The following is a 19354-nucleotide window of genomic DNA, read 5'->3' as shown; positions in this document are numbered from 1 at the left end:
TGGACCAACCCGGCAGCACCCCAGCTGCTCTGCCCCAGGTCCTGATTCAGCCGCTGCTGGTCAGTTTCAGCAGTGGCTGAATCAGGACGCCTGGGGCAGAGCAGCTGGGGTGCTGCTGGGTTGGTCCAGTAGCGCCAAGGGGTGCTACTGGAGCAACCCAGCAGCACCCCAGCTGCTCTACCCCAGGCGTCCCCAAGTCAGCCGCTGCTGAAACTGACCAGCGCTGACTACAGGAAGCCCGAGGCAGAGTTGCTCTGCCCCAGGCTTCCTGGAATCAGCTGCTGATCAGTTTCAGTAGCAGCTGACTTGGGGACGCTTGGGGTTCTTAAGTTGATTCTGTATGTAAGTCGGAACTGGCGGTCAGTTTCAGCAGCGGCTGAATCTGGACGCCAGTTCCGACTTACATACAGATTCAACTTAAGAACAAGCCTACAGTCCCTATCTTGTACGTAACCCGGGGACTGCCTGTATATAGTAAGAAGGTATATTTTTCTTGATGCCAATTCTGAAAATCTGGACCGGAATCTTTAGTGTGGGTGAGGGAGTAGCCTAAGAACACATTAACTGGATCACAATGTTTTCTTTTTTTAGAGCACAGAGCGGTAATGGAAGCTGCTTTTGTATATGGAACTGTCCACCAGTTTGTTTTAACCACAGAGGTGGAGCTGTTGAAGAGCGTTGGGTGGGTACAACCAAGGCTGCCGATGCGTGGAGGCAAAGGGGCAATATCCCTGGGGCTCAGGGATTTAAAAGGGCTGGCGGCTCCGGGTTACTGCTACTGTGGACCCTTGGGCCCTTTCAATCACCGCTGGAGCCCTGCACGGTACAGACTGGGCAGTGTTGAGGGTTGGGTGGGAGCAAAGGCCACCTGCGGAGGAGAGAACACTGCTGGACACGGAGCAGAATCTGCGCTGGGAGCAGCAGATGTGGGTGAACCGTGTCAGTTTCAGTAGAACTCATGCACATCTGTCCTTCCGGTGCACTGAAAGTGCAGCCGCGCTCTGAGGAGTGACTGTAGAAGTCACCCGGGAAGGCACATTTGAGCTCCTCACTGATTTCCCTAGCTTACCAGAGAAGAGCTGGTTTTTCTGCCTGCCAGTCTGGCAGCTATCCTGGGGCTTCTCTTTTCCTTCTCCCCTGGCTGTGGTGCCCATCTCGCATCCTGGCTGTTTTAAACCTCCACTGACAGCCATATCGGGGAGACCCGGTGGCTCGGTCAGTCCCGCACTAGGGATGTAAAATCCCAGTTAATCAGTTAACTGGTTATCTCTAAGGTTTAACTGGTTAACTGATTAAGCAGGATCCCGGGGCCGGGGGAACCTCTCCAGCCCAGCTCTCAAGCCCAATAAACTGTGGTTCAGCTGGAACATGCATTGAATGGGCCAGAGCCACACACAACCCTGCTCTGTAAGGAGGACCTGGCAAGCCCTGTCTTATTTCTGTGCCCTGCCTCAGCCTCGTACTCATGTGTGACCATTTCCACAGTTCATTACACGCCTGGCCCTTGACTTCAGTGGAGCCAGGCGCAGCCCAAAGGAAACAGTTCGCTTTATATTCCTGTTTTCATCCTGTAATACATAGAAGCTTGGTCCAGTAATTAGAGCCCTGACTTAGCCCCTGAGAAACCCAGGTTCAATTCCCTGCTTGACCATGGAGTGCCCAGCAAATGAATTCAGGCAAACCTGACTTGGGGTTAATACCTTTGACCACCACCGTGGATGCTCTTGTGGATCTGTACGTATCTTCCTGAGTCCGAGCTGGAGGCTAATATTAATTCCTCCTGTTAACGGCTCTGTGAAGCCATCCCCCAAAGGGATCTGCATGTCCTTAGGGTTTCGAGGGATCCACCGACTAAGAGGATTGTGGGATACGTAGCTTGGTTTTAAACTGGCTCCGGGCTTTTCCCTGATACAGCAAAGAGGCGGGAGGGCACGGATGCTTGTTCTGAGCTGATGAACTTGAAACCCCCAGGAATTGCCGTTGGGTGGAGAGTGTGTGTGGGCGGGGGAGGAGCTGAAGGACCACTCCTGCCGGAACCCATGTTTGGGGGAGGGAGTGGTCCCGAGCCTTGAAAAATTTATTAGCAGGCGTGCAGATTCTTTGATGGATTGTAATGGGGTTTCTCAGGCGTGCGTGGCGCCTTGCCAGTGCAGCAGGCCCGCAGTGGCAGGGCTGTCACTGTAGCAACGACACCGCTTACCTGTCCGTGAGGGGAGAGCCAGCCGGTGCACGTGGGCAGCCTGTCTCTGCTGGGGAACACCGCGGGACGGCAGGGGACCGTGCACCCTGGGCAGTCCCTGCTCAGAATGGAGAGAAACACGTGTCTCTCCCGGGGGCTGGGGAACCAGAAGCCCAGAGTGGCTGCCCTTGCTGGACAACTGAGGCAAAGCAAAGGGACATATGCAGGGGTGCTGACAGCTTCCGTGGGCCCCAGGCAAGGGGTGGGGGAAGCTCCGTGCCCCGCCCCCCCCGGAAGGGGTGGGGTCTCAGGTGGGCGGGGCCAAAGGAGCCTGCCCTCAGCACTTCCTGGAGCTCGGCTCTCTCCCCGCCCCGCCAACCCTCAGAGCTGTGCAGAGCGTGAGGTGCGGTGCTCCGGCGGCAATTCGACTGCTACAGTGGTGGCAGCTGGGAGTCCCAGGCCCCTCGAAATCACCAGGCCCCCTTTACCCTCCCCCTCCCATCCAGGCCTGCCCCTGCGACTAGCGCGGTCTCAGTTTGTCGTCTTTCTCCTCCAGCCACGACGCCTCTGACCCATCGTCTGCCCGACTCTTCTTCTGCCACTGCCAGCGGGTCCCGGATCTGAGCCAGCCGTGCAGGAGGACTCCCATGGCGCAGTCACTGACCACGCTGAACATCCACACCCATCTCAAACTGATGGCGGCCCCCCTCGTGGTATGGTACCCACCATAAGCAGAACCGCATGTGAGCCCTTGAGGCCTAGGCTGTGGCTGAGGCAGGTTGCCCAGGGCAACCCTGTGCCCAAGACCTGGGCTGTAAACATGCCCCCTCTACAGTCGATGGCAAAACTCCCATTGGTTTCAGTGGACCAAAGCAGACTGTGAAGAGCTTCAAAACGATCTCATCTAACTAAGTGATTGGGCAACAAAATGGCCAATGAAATTTCATGTTGATAAATGTAAAGTAATGCACATTGGAAAAAAGTAATCCCAACTAGACATACAATAAGATGGGGACTAATTTAGCTACCACTACTCAAGAGAGAGATCTTGAAGTCATTGTGGTTAGTTCTCTGAAAACATTCACTCAATGTGCAGCGACAGTCAAAAAAGCAAACAGGATGTTAGGAATCATTACAAAAGGGATAGAGAATAAGACAGAGAATATATTATGCTTCAGTATAAATCCATGGTACGCCCACATCTGGAATACTGTGTGCAGGTGTGGTCGCTCATCGCAAAAAAGAATCTTGACATGCGGCACGGACTAGCTAGTTCGGATTAGGCTTCCCAGTTCAAACTAGGGGGGTAGTGTAGACATACCCTAAGAGAGTATTTCATTGTCTACTTTGCATAAGTAATCGAAATTCCAAGCTTGATTACCTAGGTGTGATCTCCAACATGCACTGTGAAGCTACTGAACCATTTACCGGTTTCTCGTTCTAGACTGAAGTTGTTGAAGATCCAGAAAAGGTTTCAACTGCCCACTTACAGCTCGGTCTGCCACTGGTATTCATTCTCAGTCAGAAGGAGACCTATGAAGCTGATAAGCGAACTGCTGAGTTTGTTGCGTGGCAGCTGCTGGGGAAAGCTGGTGTAGCCCTCTTGTCAAGGTATTGAAGTTTAAATAAAAACTTTCTTAAACTTTTTAGGACCGAGGAACACCAAGGGTTTTTTGTTGAGAGAAAAAAAAAGGGGGGGGAGAAGGGGTTGGGGAAAAGTTATTGAGCCCTCCCCTCCCCCCCCAAAAAAAAGGGTCAGAGGGAAGTTATTGACCTTAACTCGAATTAGCTGGTAAACCTCATTCCATGAGGAGTAACAGCTAATTCGAGATAGGGGTTTACTTTGAACTCCCATTTCACTGCCACGTGTAGACGCGGGCAGTTACTCCGAGCTAGTAAGTTTCCAAAATGGCAACCGCCCAGGAACATGCTAACGAAGTGCGGGATATTTAAATCCCGTGCTTCATTTGCCATTTCAGTCGCCCTTATTAGCCTCCCTATTTTGAACTAGGGGGATAGTGTAGACGCACCCAAAGAGAGAATATTTTACTGCTTCTATATAAAATCATAGTACACTTACATCTTGAATACTGCGTATAGGTATGTTCGCCTCATCTCAAAAAAGATACATTGGCATTGGAAAAGGTCCAGAAAAGGGCAACAAAAATCATGACTGGCATGGAAAAAGTGAATAAGGAGAAATTATTTACTTATTCCCACAATATAAGAACTAGGGGGGTCACCAAATGAAAATAATAGGCAGCAGGTTTCAAACAAACAGAAGGAAGTTTTTCTTCACTCTGCGCACAGTCAACCTGTGGAACTCCTTGCCAGAGGATGTGGTGAAGACCAGGACTTTAACAGGGTTCAAAAAAGAGCTAGGTGGATTCATGGAGGTTAGGTCCATCAATGGCTATTAGCCAGGGTGAGTAGGAATGGTGACCCTAGCCTCTGTCTGGAAATGCATGACGGGGGAGGAATCACAGGATGATTACATGTTGTGTTCTCTCTCTCTGGAGCATTTGATATTGACCACTGTCAGCAGACGGGATACTGGGCGAGATGGACCATTGGTCTGACCCAGGACGGTCGTTCTTATGTTCTTAGGAAGGAGAAATGGCCCAATCAGGGGGAAGCTCAGACAAAGGGGTATGTTTTGTTCTTAAATTATGAGCCAAGGAAAACCCAGGAAGGGACTGGGTTATGGAGGCTAACTCAGAGGGTGTGCTGGACCAGGCTGGACTCTCTGGGTGACTCCACTCCAAGCACAATTTTGATACAGTGATCATTGAGCTGGGTTGTGACTGGGCCGCTTTAGCAGCCTGATAGCTCTGAGCTGAGGCATGTGGTGGCTGTGTGCTTACGCTCTACGTGGAGGGGCAATAGGATGTGGCCGCACAAAAGCCCCAGAGTGCTGACCTCTGGGAAGCCCCACTATGGCAGCTTGTGCAGAGCCTTTCCTTCTGGATTTGGCTTTGGCATCCGCTAGATCCTTCTCTGATGCCCATTGGAATAACCTCCAGGGCTCCTGGCATCCTCTGTAGCCTCAATAGCCACTAGCCTAACTCTGCTCCCCTTGCAGCCTGTGGTAAAAACGCCTCTGACTTCAGTGGGAGCAGAGACAGGCCGATGCCACTTTTGAAACCCACGTCCTTCAGAGCAGCACTGCTAGAATTCACACACTTCTCAGCTTTACTTTGAAAGAAATATTCAAGGCCACGTGCTCACTCTGGGGGAAATCGACGCTGCCACGATCGATCTTCCAGAGTTTGATTTAGTGGGTCTAGTAAAGGCCTGCTAAATCAAACCCAGAGGGTGGCCCTGTCAACGGCTGGTACTACTGCTCCTGCAAGGAGTAAGGGAAGCTGACAGGAACATTCTCTCCCATCGGCCTCTTGCTATAGGAGCAGCAGGGAAACTCGAATCAAGGTACATTGACGCCAGCTACATAATTAACGTTGCTGGAGTTGCATATCTTAATTTGACCTTATCCTTTAGTGTAGACCCAGAACGAAACATACTGGCCTAGATCCAGTGTTACAGCCGAGCAGCCCTCAGTGCAGCTGAGGAGGGGGTGGGCAAAGGTAGGTTGGTACCTTTCCTTGAGAGGTGTTTACACCCTGCCAGCTGCTAGAGAAGCAGCAATACCCACAAGGCAGGCAGGACTAGGGGAGACTCTTACTTTATTCATGACACTGTTTAACATCTGCTTTATATTTTGAAAGGGACTCCGTAGATCTGAACGTTCTGCTCCGGTCGAACGTAGCCTTCAAGACAGCAGAAGAGGTTAGTTGCCGTGTTTATTCAAGGCGCTATTGGTTGACCTTTAATCCGATTGCCTCAACTTCCTAGTAGACGTTCAAGGTATTATTGGTCACAGTTGCTTTCCTCGCGAGTATGTAACTGCGCCCTGGGGAGCATGAAACTGACATTTCCTCCCTTGTCCGTGTGGAACAGCCAGGGATCGTTAGTGCAGGGCAGCTGCTGACACTGAGCAACTGGCCAGGTTACAATACAACCGTGCGTCACTCGGGGGTGTGAAAAATCCACCCTCCTGAGCGATACAGTTGTTGCCGACCACAACGCCCCAGGCACTGTCGATGGGAGAGCGTCTCCTGCCGATGTAGCTGGTCACTCTCGTGGGGGCAGGTTAATTTCACCGATAGGGGGAGCTGTCCTGTCAGGGAAGGAGCATCTTCACTGAAGCCTTCGTGCGCAGGCACCATCTCCGGCTCCATGGGTGCTCTGGGACTGGAGCACCCACAGGGAAAACCGGCAGCCCCCCGATGAGTCCCCCCCAGCACCTCTCTTCCGCTGGTGGGCCCTGCGGATCAGTGTCTCCCCTTCCCTCCCCATGCCTGCTGTGTTTGGGAGGCTCTGGGGCAGCAGCAGTTTGAGGCCGGCTGCGGCAGCTGGCACCCTAGGCAGAGGTGCTATCAGCGCCCCCGCTTGCACAGCCGTCAGTAGCCATGACGTCATCATCGGGCGCCTGGGCCAGCGGCGCCCTAGGCAACTGCCTAGTTTGCCTAGGCTCACGGGCCGCCCCTCTGGAGGGTAAATGGGGGAGGAGCGAGGTCCCAGCCTGCTTGGGGAGGTGGTGGAACTGGGTGGGAAGAGGAGGAGCGGGGGCAGGAAGAGATGGGGCGGATATGGAGCCTTGGGGGAAGGAGCGGAGGGGGCAGAGCCGGGGGTTGAGCACTCCCCTGTACTTCTGTGCGTTAAGGAAAAGCAAGTGTCATACAAAGCGGTAACAGGACAGCTCACCCCTTAGCGGCTAGGGCTGGCCCAGCCTCGGTTACGGACCCTGTGACGCCTGGGAGGGACCCGGCTGGGCGTGGCCTTGCGAAGAGCAGCCATGAGGCAGGCGCAGGGAGCAGGGGGATTTCAGGGAAGCGTTGAGGGAGCGTGAAGGGCTGCCGCAGCGAAGCCGCCGAGGCCGAGGGAGCTGTGACGGGAGCCTTGGGAGCAGGGGGGCCGGATGGGGAGGCCCAGGCGGAATTGGGGGCGAGAAGGCTGAGCTCCAGCAAGGGACGGCTGAGGAGGCAGGAAGAGGAGCCTGGGTCAGAAGAAGAGCTCTGGCTGGGAGAGGAAGCCCCACAAATGACTGTGACCTGCTGTGGGGCGATGGAATTTCTTCCGGCGCCCTGAGCAATGCGATGATGGCAGCCCCCAGCAGGGGGCGCTGTTCCTCGCAAGCCTGCCTCGTTAGGGTGACTGCAGTGCGATCCCTGGCCGAGAGGGGTGCTCAGTTAGTTAACAGCCCTCCCCCCCAGCAGTCCCTGGGCAGACCCCCGGAATACCCTATCTCTCCTGTGTTCCGGCGAGAGGAATTGAGACGGGGCGGGTGCAGGGCGGGGCGGTTAGAGCAGTCGGGAATGTAGAGCTGGTCGTACGAGAGGAGACTGAAAGAGCTGGGTCTGTGGAAATCTGCGGGGAGGAAACCTCCGGGAGGGAGACGAGCCGGTCGAAGGACAGTGCTGAGACAACGACACATGAGGAGCTACTGGCTGGAAATGAGAAGAGGGCGTCTACCCGGCAGAGGGGTGAGGTCTGGAACGGCCTCCCCATCGGGGGCGTGGGGCTAAGAAACCCAACTGGTTTTAAGATGGAGCGTGATAAATTGGTGAGGAGGATGGTCTGCGGAGGTTGCCTGTGACAGTGGGGACTGAGTAGGCAACTCAGGAGGTCCATCCCGGTCCCGTGTTCATTTGTGTTTGGGGGGTAAAACGTAGAGGGTGAAATTCACCCTGTGCACGAAGCCAGCCTGAGGACTACGGGCTACGTTAGATGCCTGAAGCCTCCAAGGATCTGGACTGTAAAGAGACCTTTGATAGCAAGGGGTGTGGGTCTGGTTTGGTCCTCCCTCCCACCGCCAGAGCAGTTTGCAGAGGAGGGATAGGTCCTGTCCTTCGCCTGCCCAGCTGGTGGTAGGAAGCCCCCTTTAATGGAGTGCTCCTAGGAACAAGGAGGCATCAGATTTCGCAGGGAAGGGCGTATTTCACGGATGTATGACATGTTTGGCAGGGCCCTGTACATAAACATTAATAGAGGCATTTCGTGTTGCTGCACAAAAATGCCCCTTAGGACGGTAGATGTTCATAAAGCAAAGGGCCTGCTTTGCGTCACATGGTTTGTAGTAGCGGAAGCAGGCGTCTGTCTATGTTTGGGGAAGGAAAGGTTCTTGGAACAGGTGACCTTTCTGTGCTAGACTCCTTCTCCGTGTCAGGGCTGTGACTACCCTGCTGCAGACGTTCACATTTTTGTTTTCTGGGAAGGCCAATAATGCATCCGGGTTTCTTTACAGCACTTCAGTATCTCCGGGGACCTGCTCTTGGCCCCAGCAGTGTGTCTGACACGGGTGGGCGATGTTATCCACCTGCGCAGTGGAGTTTCCAGTTAACGCGTTGTGTAATTGGGCGACGTCTGCAGAAGCAGGTGTTAGACGGGTGGCGGCCTTTGGCAGTTCGTGGGACATGAACGTAGCCTCCCGACTGAGGCTGGCAGCCAAACACCCGCAGTTCGGTCGCTGGAGGGAAAAGAGGCTCTGGTTCCTGAGAGATAAGGCAACAGTCAGGAGCATTTTGAAAAATAGGCCTGCTCTTATTCATCAGTGCTGATGGCTGGACCACATTGCAGTGGCAAAACACAGGGATGAGAATCCCCTATATTGGTAGAAACATGGGCTTTTAAAGGCTCAGGGTGGGAGCCGTGCTAGTCTGTAACTTTAAAAACAATACGCAGTCCTGTGGCACTTTAGAGACTAGCAAATATATTTATATAGTATCATGAGCTTTCATGGGCAGAAGTGAGTTGTACCCACGAATATATATGTATATTTATTAGTCTCGAAGAGTATGTCTAGATTCCATGCCTCTGCCGACAGAGGCATGTAAAATGGCTACCCGACATAGTCAATGAAGCGGGGATTTAAATAGCCCTTAAAATAAAAATGGCTGCCGCGCTGTGCCGGCTCAGAGGTTTACAGGAGCGGTTGACAAAAGCATCCCTTGTTGACTTGCGCTCTGTGCCGATGATCAGCTGAGCTGGCACAGCGTGGTGGCCATTTTTATTTTAATGAAGCTGGGGATATTTAAATCCCTGCTTCACTGACTATGTCGGGTAGCCTATTTTACATGCCTCTGTCGGCAGATGCATGTAATCTAGACGTACCCGAAAGGTAAGTCTACTCGGAACGCTTATTTCGAAATAAGCTATTCCAGAAGAAATACTCGGAAATAGCTTATTTTGAAATAGCACATCTACACAACAGGGAACTCTCAAAATTAGTCCAAGGCAGGATCCCCTAATGTTTACGAGCTTCCTCGATTTAGAGCCCCCAAAGCACTGGGGAGTAATTACTTCAACTGGCCCTGGGGAGCAGCTATTTCGAAATAACAGCATTGGAGCATCCACACGACTGTATTCCGAAATAGCTATTTCAGAAGAGGCGTTATTCTTCGTGGAATGAAGTTTACAGAAGTCGGAATATGCCGCCCGTTATTTCGAATTTCTTTTGAAATAATGCAGTTGCGGTGTAGATGCTCGCATTGTTATTTCGGAATAACGGCCGAATAGGAATAACGGTGAATAGGAGAAGAGAAGAGGAGAGTCACCTAGCAGATGCCACAATGACCCTGGGAATAGGAAGCGGAACTGCAGAGTCATCTCAACTTGGTTGCTGGACGTTCCAGCTGCGCGGCAGGGCTGCCAAATGTGTGACTGTGAAGCCATATCCTGCAGCCCTAGATTGATGGGCCCAAAGCCAGCCAGCCCACCAAAAAATGGCCATATGGTGCCGTTGCATTGCACGCCGAGTGCTGCATTGACGCCATTATATATTGCAGTGGCCCCGACCATTTTAGAGCACAAATGCAAATGACCGCCCTGTGTTCCAGCTGGTATTTGGTTTTCCCCAGGGTGTGCCGATCAAATACCTGGTTTTGGATGACACTGAGGAAATAATAGCCCTGGTGGAAGACAACATAAAGGGTGAACTAGTCCAGGAAGGTGAAGACGAGGAAGATGAAGATGAAAGAGACAATAACGACCAGGGTAAGTGGTGTTTGGAATTCTCCTTTTCGTACTGAGTCAGGGCTAGTTAATTACTAAGGCATGTTAATCATACAACTAGTGTCTCTTTGCTAGAGACCTTCAGAAGGCTATAGAAGTACCGTGTTTGCACTGGAAGACATAATCCAAAATGACTTTGGAGTTCCGGTGCCTACATTTTTAAGTGTCCAAATTGAGACACAAGGTTTTCTGAGGGCGGGTGCGTGTTGCTGTCAGAAAACCAGCCTCTTTGAGGTATTTCAAGTCAGTCCCCTAAAATCTGGAGCCCCTTTTGAGAGTAGAAGCTGCTGCCTTTTGAGCGACCAAGTGTGCCTGGCTCATTCTGTGGGCCGTACAGAGCATGGGCCGGGTAAACCTGTCTTTAAAATACAATTCTAGAAAGTGACTCACGTTTCCCAGTTATTTCACATGGGATCTAATGGAAACTGCCAAAAGGAAGGAAGAAACAGCCGGGTCTGAGTCTGAGGCAAACAAAAGCATGGACGGGATTCCTAGATCAACACTCACATCCTCAGCTGGCGTAAAGCTGTGTGGTTCCAGTCATAGAATCCTAGGGTGGGAAGAGACCTCAGGAGTCATCAAGTCCAACCCCCTGCCTAAGGCAGGACCCACCCCAACTAAATCAACCCAGCCAGGGCTTTGTCAAGCCGAGACTCAAAAACCTCTAGGGATGGAGATTCCACCCCCTCCTAGGGAACCCCTCCCAGTGCTTCCCCTCCCTCCTAGGGAAATCGTTTTTCCTAATATCCAACCTAGACCTCCCCCACTGCAACTTGAGACCATTGCTCCTTGTTCTGCCATCTGTCACTACTGAGAACAGCCTCTCTCCATCCTCTTTGGAACTCCCCTTCAGGCAGTTGAAGGCTGCTACCAAATCCCCCCTCACTCTTCTGGAGACGGAATAAGCCCAAATCCCTCAGCTTCTCCTCAAGTCATGTGCTCCAGCCCCCTCATCATTTTTGTTCCCCTCCGCTGGACTTTTTTGGTGAAGCTCAGAGGTCCTAGTCAAATAGTGTTAAAGATCAGTAGCGAGACCTGACTGATCAGAACAGTCTCATTCTTATTCCCCATCTTTCTGTCTCATCCACCTCATGTCTCATTGCATAGTGAGACTGTTAACTCTTTGGGACAGGGGCTGCCTTTGCTGTATATGTGTACAGCACCTCGCACAATAGCATCCCAAATGCATCATATCTTGCGTTGGGCTGTTCATACCCTGTCAAATGTTGCGTTCCTGCCGTGTTTGTGTGTTCACAGTGATGTGTTTGTGGATATGTTGCAGATATTCAAGATGACCCGGTGATGGAAGCTGTTTACAGAGACAGGAAGTGGGAACTTCCTTTGGACCTCATCCGAACCCTGACGGAGGAAACTTTTGACGCTGCTCTGATGGCGTCTGCCCACACGGCGGTGCTGTTCTATGCCAGTTGTGAGTACAGTCCACTCGTCCATCATTCCGTGCATGCCCATTTGTTTATTTAGTGCCTATATTTATTCCATTGAAACGGTAACTGAGACGATGTCTCTGCCAGGCATCTTTACTCACCATAAACGTAATTCAGGTCTAGGGGAAGGGATAGCTCGGTGGCTTGAGTATTAGTCTGCTAAACCCAGGGTTGTGAGTTCAATCCTTGGGGGGCCATTTAGGGATCTGGGGCAAATCTGTCAGGAATGGTACTTGGTCCTGCCATGAGGGCAGGGGACTGAACTCAATGACCTCTCAAGGTCCTTTCCACCTCTATGAGAGAGGGATGTGTGTATATGTGTATGTATATATACACGCACATATACGTACAGGGCTCGACAAACCGTGGCGAAATCCATTTGCCCGCACTGCGCATGCGCCGGACCCGCATTGCACATGTGCGCACCGCCGGTGAATGGGGTGATTGGCTGAAATCTACTCGCCACAGCGAGTAGATACACTGATTTGTCGAGCCCTGTATATATATCAAGTATCAGAGGGGTAGCCGTGTTAGTCTGAATCTGCAAAAGCGGCAAGGAGTCCTGTGGCACCTTATAGACTAACTGAAGTGTAGGAGCATAAGCTTTCGTGGGCAAAGACCCACTTCGTCAGATGCATGTAGTGGAAATTCCCAGAGGCAGGTATAAATATGCAGGCCAGGATCAGGCTGGAGATGGCTGGAGATGACGAGGTGGATCCAATCAGGGAGGATGAGGCCCACTTCTAGTAGCTGATCTGGAGGTGTGAATTCCAAGAGAGGAGAAGCTGCTTTTGTAGTTAGCGAGCCATTCAGAGTCTAACACAACTCCCCCTCCCCCCTGCGGACAGACTGCGGACAGACTGCGTGTGATGCGCGGCCAGTGACAGTGTCTTTTGTCTGTTGCAGGGGAAGCGGTGTCTCTGGCGGCGCTGCAGTCGTACGGGGAGGTGGCCGTTGAATTAAAAGGTACCGTGCCAATGCGCCAGAGCATGCCCTGGATCCTGTTCTTCTTTAATGGCTGTGAAATCCTGGCCAAGCTCGCGCTGAGTGCTGCGAGGCGTGGACTGCATCCAGTACATGTACACACACCTACCTTCGCCTGGGGGCTGCTGTTGTGCAGGCTTGTCATGTCGGCGCTGCTATGAAAGGCCTTGCCTAGGTCTGCTGATCCAGGCTTGTGGGGCTCAGGCTGTAGGGCAGGCGGGGGGCTGCACACAAGTGAGAAGCAAAAAAGACCAAACAAACCCTCATTAATGTTGTGTGCTCCAGTCTTGCGGTGGGGCAGCAGGAGGGGGTTGGAGCACAAGTTCTGGCTCCCCAATGCGGGGGGGACGGGACCCTAGAGCCTTGGGGGCCAGATTCAGGCGAGCGGGGGGCCCAATCTGTCCCCCGGGCCTGAGGCTCCCCACCCCTGCTGTAGGGCTATAAAATTCTTGCATAGACATTAGGATCCAGTCTGGCATCTGTGCTCTGCGACTCCACAAGGGGAAGGCTCTCAAAGCCTGGACTCTCCCTGTGAGCATGAAAGTGCTAATATCAGGGTCTACTCTTATTTGTTTCTTGCATGATAGATGCTTCCCGAGCCCCACCCAGGCATCAGGGCCCCATGTGCTTGGTGCAGTACAGACGTACAGCCAAATGGCAGACCTTGGGCCAAAGAGACTTAAGCAACATGGACACCTCAGCTTCCTTGATGCTGTCAGTTATTATCTCTCCTTCCCTGCTAAGTCGGGGTACGTCTACACAGAAGCGTTATTCTGGAATAATGTCCGTTATTATGCGAGCGTCTACACAGCAAGCCTGTTATTTCAAAATAATTTCAAAATAACGGGCAGCTTATTTTGGCATTTGTAAACCTTGTTCCACAAGGAATAACGCCTCTTCCAAAATAGCTATTTCGGAATAGCGGTAGTGTGGACGCTCCACTGCTGCTATTTTGAAATAGTTCCTCCTCAGGCCATTCAAAGTAATTACTCCCCAGTGTTTCTGGGGGCTCTAAATTGAGGTAGCGTATCCCCATTAGGGGAGCCTGCCTCGGACTAATTTCCAGGCTTCCCTGTCGTGTAGACATGCTATTTCAAAATAAGCTATTTCAAAGTATTTCTTCCGGAATAGCTTATTCCGAAATAATCCTAATGTCTACACAAGCCAACTGCTATTTTGAAATTAATTCGAAACAGTGAAGAGCTGATTTTGAAATTGGTAAGCCTCATTCCACGAGGAATAGCGCCAATTTTGAAATTGCTATTTCGAAATAAGTGCTGTGTAGATGCTTATTTCAAAATAGGGGGCCTCCAGCCCTTCCCAGGGTGCCCTGCTGGCCGCCCTGGCCACAAGGTAATTTCTGACCTGATGCCCTGCTGGTACCAGTTCTGGCTGGCCTTAAATGCGATTCAGCGTCCAATCAGTGTGGACGTGCTATTTTGAAATACCAAAAAGCTATTTTGAAATGCATTTTGTGTGTAGACACGTTATTTTGAAATAAAGTATTTCGAAATAACTGTTTCAAAAGTAGATATTTCAAAATAATGCTGTAGTATAGACATACCCTTAGTCTATATGGTGCCACAGGACTTGTTTTTTCTGTACATGTAAAAAGTTATAAAAGTTCAGAGTTGGAATTACGGATATAAAAGGTTACCTGGTTACCCAGCAAGCAGTAGCCTTACTGGCATGCTTACCTGGTAAACCGGTTTACTGGAGGGCCTGGCCAATGGGAGGAACCCGCTGCCCATAGCGGCCCAGCCAGCAGGAAGTGGTGAGGCAGGACTGGTGGGACCAGATCAGCCCCCCCCTGTCTGCAGTGCAGCCCACCAGCCCTCCACAGTGAAATGGTTAAACAATTGAAATTATATCGTTTAACTGGTTACCTTTTTCACTGGGTATTTATATCCTAATTGGAATGAAATCCCAATGTTTCAGTCCACCCCCAAACCACTTTTTTCCTGAAATTTCTTTTCCTGGGAAATTGTGACACTTTCTGGTTATGCCCCATTTTGGAACAAAACATTTCGAGATCATGGAATTTCCCCATGAAACACAAAAACCGGTTCCGGTCGAGGTCTCATAATTAGCAACATGAAATGTCTGTGGGTGGTCTCATAGCCACTAGGTGGCGCCAAAGAATTGAAAATGAAGAACAGCATGGCATGCCCTTAAACCAGTGGGAAAGGAGGGAACAGGCTGCCACGGCTGGATTTCCCTTCCTGGTGTGGGAATAGGGTGACCAGCAGTATTCCCTCTGTTTTTTTCCATTTGTGTGCAGAATAAATGTTGTTGTACATGCGGAGACCTACGTGAATGTGCACCACCTGGAGAAACACATGCTGCCAGCTCTTCTAATCAGCGGGGTGGCATTTGAATCTCTCCTGGGTGGACTCCCATGTGCACAGCCTACAGGGAACACTGGTGACCAGATGTCCCAATATTTGGGTTTTTTCTTACATAGGCGCCTAACCCCCTCCTGATTTTTCACACTCAATACTTGGTTACCCTAGGTGGGGGTTTGCCTGGTAGGTTACCTGGATGCATCGTCCTGGGAGGGTGAAGTGTGGCATACAGGGCACTGGCTTAAATGTGCCCTCTCGAGCTGCTGGTTCTAGCCTAGGCAGTGCCCGAGGGCAGGGAGTTAGTGGGACACAAGGGAGCAGGGTGCTCTGGCCGGCCGAAAGAGAACTGAGTCCTAGTGGTCAAAGCAGCCACAGGGGCAGGTTGTGGGAGATGTGCTGTGAAGTCCTTCCTCTTCCGTGAAGGATCTTGGGCTGGGGGAGGGGGAGGGAGTAGGGGTACAGCATCTTCAGGCTGGGATTGCAGGTTGTCCAGGAAAAGCAGGCAGGGCACTGAAATGATGTGTGTGTGCTCCCAGCAGGGGGCCTTACAACGGAGCTGTCCAGCAATCCCAAAGGCAGGGCTGGCTCTGTGCGGGTGGGTCCGTATGCCCACCACAGCCCGGGCAAAAGAGCCAGGGAAAGCTGAGATTAGGGTCTTGCCCTCGGAAGCCGGCCATGCTCTCTGCTCCGGTTCCAGCGCCACCGCGGCCTGTTACGGAAGCAGGATGATCCTGCTGCATGGTTTAGCTCGGGGGTGACTGTGCTTTCTCCAGCGTGGTCTAGGGCTCGGAGGGAGACGCTCCCTGAGACGTTGGCTACGGATTCGTGAGTCAGGCTGCTCCTCTGTGGCCGGGCCTGGCTCTGGAAGTTGTCCCTTTGGGTCCGATCCCGAGTTTTGAGGGTGAGGTGATGCGGGGGGGGGGGGGGGGGGGGAAGAGGGGGCGGGGGGCCATGTGCCTCCCCCAGATTTGCTGCTTGGTTTGTAGGAAGCATGTGCACCTGGACTGAAGCTGACTGCCCTCGCTCTCTCTGTTCCACCCTTCCCCCCGCACCATGCCCGGCCATTCTGGTTTTATAGGGCCAGTTCTCCCCTTAGCAAACTGAACATGCTCAGATCTCCCCTGAATGGGAGAGCCCATGTTCTAATCCTTCCCCACGTCTGGCCCTATGTTCTCACTGGTCTGGTCTCTTTCACCCTTTGTCTCTTTGGTGCAGGTGTTTTGTGGCTGTTCGGATAATTAGCTGCCTGTCCACTCAGCGAGCTGGCTTTTCCGCCTCCGTTTTGGAGCATGACAAAATAAGCTTGAGGGCGATGGGGATTCAAGCCCATTGCTGCATTATCATCATGGGGCTTCATCTTTGGAGGCCAAAATCCAGATCTCTGCATTCTAATGCTCCCCTTATTCTGCCTCCAGGAAGAGCAGCAATCCATCCCATTGCTAAGGCCTTGTCTACACTGGCACATTTTGTCCCCAAAACCTGCCTTTTGGCAATGAAAGAATGAGAATGTTGACACTGCAATGTGACTTGTGTTGGGAAAAACACCCAGTTTTAGCAACAAAAAACTTCCAGCCTTGCGAGAGACTTTTGTCTTTTCCCCTCCTTTTATTGTTGACAAAGAGCCAGTGTGGACTCTGCTGTTTGTTTTGTCCAGAGAACTGGCTTCTGCCAGTATCACACAATGCCTTCCCTGATGGCTCTGCTCAGTGCTTTGTGATCTCTGCTGCCCTGCAGGCATGCACCCTTTCCTCTTTCAAAGGTCTAAGGCAGGGGTGTCCAAACTTTTTTCAAAGAGGGCCAGATGTGAAGAAGTGAACATGCGTGAGGGCCGTCCCCGCACTCTCAGCCCCAAGGCGGAGGGCCCGCAGGGTCGGAGGCGGGCGGAGAGCGCAGGGCACGCCGGCCTCACGGCGGCCCGGGGGCAGGGCGAACCCGCAGCCGAGCGGGAGAGTGGGGCTGCGGACGTGCCCTACAGGGCAGGCTCTAGGACCGCGGAGGCCATGGGCGGCGGCGGCGGCGAGCTGGGCGCGCCAGTTCAAAAGAGCGCCGGGGAGCCAGGAGAGGGGGAGGAAGCGGGGGCCGTATTAAATCGGAACACGGGCCGCAATTGGCCCCCAGGCCGGACTTTGGGCATGCCTGGTCTAAGGAGTATCTGACAGCTGAGTGAGCTGCTCCATTTGGGGAACAAACAAAGAGCAAATCATTAGAATGCTTTTGTTCTACCCTGCTAGGAACATAGCGGCAGTCTGTCTGCTGCTGCAGGGGGAGGGCTGGAGAAACTGCGGTGCCTTTTTGACTTTCCTCAGCATAGAGAGCTCACAGAGCTATGTGGGAATCCCAAGAAGCACAGGGATCAGTTGCTTTCCCACAGCACTGCCCTGTGGGATGCTCGTCAGTACTGCTTTGTTCTTTCTGTTGACAGGGAGCTAGCGATGTGGCCAGGGAATGTCGAAAATGTGGGGCAGAAAAATCAGTTTGGCCGGTTTTCACTTTTGGCAACTTTTGCATGTCGACAGCACTTTTGTCGCCAACCTTTCCCCGTGTAGACACAGCCTTCGGTTCTGTCTAGGTGAAAACTGCCTGAGAATGACAGAAACAGGTAGGATCACAGCTGGTTTGAGAGGCTTTTGCCTGTCCGTTTCAGAAGACATAGTCCGAAGGCCACACATGGCTTGCGCAAAGGAGCGAAGAAAAACGACATTTCGGATTACGTGAATGATCTCAATAGCCAGTGTAAGCAAGAGTTTGAGTTCTTGAGCACCCCAAAAAGAATGGAGTCTGGTGATGTGGCAATGCGAGAATAGTAGCGGAGTTAGGAATGACAGAGGCATTGGCCTCCGTTCCCCTAATCCGGCTGAGTTTTGATTGGCATGATGTCAACCCTTTGTGAAACAGGATGGAGAGAAGCAGAACGCGATGGGTTAGTCACACCCTACACTGGCCAGGAAAGGGTTAATGGGTAGCACTGGGCTATCCCTGCAGTGGGGGTCAGGTGTGGAGCGGAGGGCTGAGCTCAGCTGGGGGCTGACTGAAAAGGAGAGCAGGCTTCTGGCTCAGAGAGGCCAGGCTGGGGCCAGGAACTGGCTGGAGCCTGCCAGAGTCTCCCTGGAGGAAGTAGGGATGTCAGAGTGTGACCGTGTAAATGGTTAACCGATAAGCATCAGTTTTTCCCTTTTTTGTTACATGCCGGCTCCTGCTTCCAGCTTATACTGCAGAGCCTGCAGCAAAGTCGGCTCCCCGAGAGCTGAAACGTGCCGGGAGCCACCTTATAAGCCAGCTCCTGGCGCAGATCGGCTCCCAGCTGCTGGCCCCGCTCCCGGGGCGCCAGCTGTCACCCCATGCTGCAGACACTGCAATATAAAGCGACGTGTGACCGCTAGTATGTGCAACGGTTACACGGTTACAATTTTAACCGATTTTCACATCCCTAGAAGGAAGGGCGCGCTGATGCACGATCCCTGCTGTGGGACTCAGCATGCTATGGCTGAGTGAGATTGCTGAAGGCGGTACCCCGCCTGATCGGGGTGACAGCCAGATGAACATTCATTCACCCACCCAGGGACCCAGGAGCCGTGCAGGAATTCAGGTGTTGCAGCACCTGCCCTGTTGCAAAGAAGGAGAACAATTGGGATGGCTAAAAGAAACCCAGCTCACGTTGCTTCCCCCCGGGCAGGGAGGCTGGTCGCAGGGGCGGGCCCCAGTTTTCAATAATCAGAGTCAAATGTGGCGCAGAAGTATGAGATTTTCAGAAGCGCCTAAGTGGCTTAGGAGCACACGTCCTTCGGCTCAGATCCTTGAAGGTATTGAGATGCCCAACTCCTACTGAAATCCGATGAGAGTTGGGAGCCAAAATGCTGGGAAGGATCAACACCGTTGTGCCTTTCTGTATACTGAGCATCCAACCACGAGGCCTCTATTCTTGCGCACTTTGGCTGTGGGGCACCGAATCTTTGGAAGGGCTGAAGGAGGCTGGGAAATGAATTCTTGGGCTCCGGAGCTTTGAGGGAGATGGGGATCTCTGAGGGTTGGCAGTGGGACACCAGGAGAATAGCCCCTAGTTGCTCAGAATGGGTATATTGCTTGCATGCTTGCTGTGCGTTGCAGATGAGGAATCTAAAATTCCTGGCAGCTTGACTAACCTGGTGCTCTGCACTGGCTCTGTGACATTGCGCGTGCGTAGCTGAAGCCTTGGGTAATATTGCTGGACTCGGAAGCTTTGTTTATTTTTTTTCATAAGAGTTCAGCCAGAAGTTTTGCCTGCTGGAAGTGACGGTAAGTCAGAGGAATCGAATGCTTATTACTTGTTCGCACTGCGGGCCCAGTCCTGGAGG

The 19354-nt window shown here is 52.3% G+C and overlaps 1 protein-coding gene across 7 annotated transcripts in view; it reads left to right on the top strand.

Annotated features, from left to right (window-relative positions):
* Positions 1–19354, top strand: part of TXNDC16 (thioredoxin domain containing 16) — a 71863-nt gene that overhangs the window by 22271 nt on the left and 30238 nt on the right. For all 7 annotated transcript variants that reach the window (XM_075926203.1, XM_075926206.1, XM_075926205.1 and 4 more), the window contains 7 exons: positions 592–682; positions 2736–2892; positions 3624–3790; positions 5905–5965; positions 10096–10231; positions 11532–11678; positions 12601–12660. In XM_075926203.1, the coding sequence (XP_075782318.1) occupies positions 592–682; positions 2736–2892; positions 3624–3790; positions 5905–5965; positions 10096–10231; positions 11532–11678; positions 12601–12660 (819 nt within the window). The remainder of the gene's footprint in view (positions 1–591; positions 683–2735; positions 2893–3623; positions 3791–5904; positions 5966–10095; positions 10232–11531; positions 11679–12600; positions 12661–19354) is intronic.

Source organism: Pelodiscus sinensis, chromosome 4, assembly GCF_049634645.1.
Source record: "Pelodiscus sinensis isolate JC-2024 chromosome 4, ASM4963464v1, whole genome shotgun sequence".
Lineage (NCBI taxonomy): Eukaryota > Metazoa > Chordata > Testudines > Trionychidae > Pelodiscus > Pelodiscus sinensis.
The sequence above is the reverse complement of the archived record's forward strand: the minus strand, read 5'-3'. Positions and strand labels throughout refer to the sequence as shown.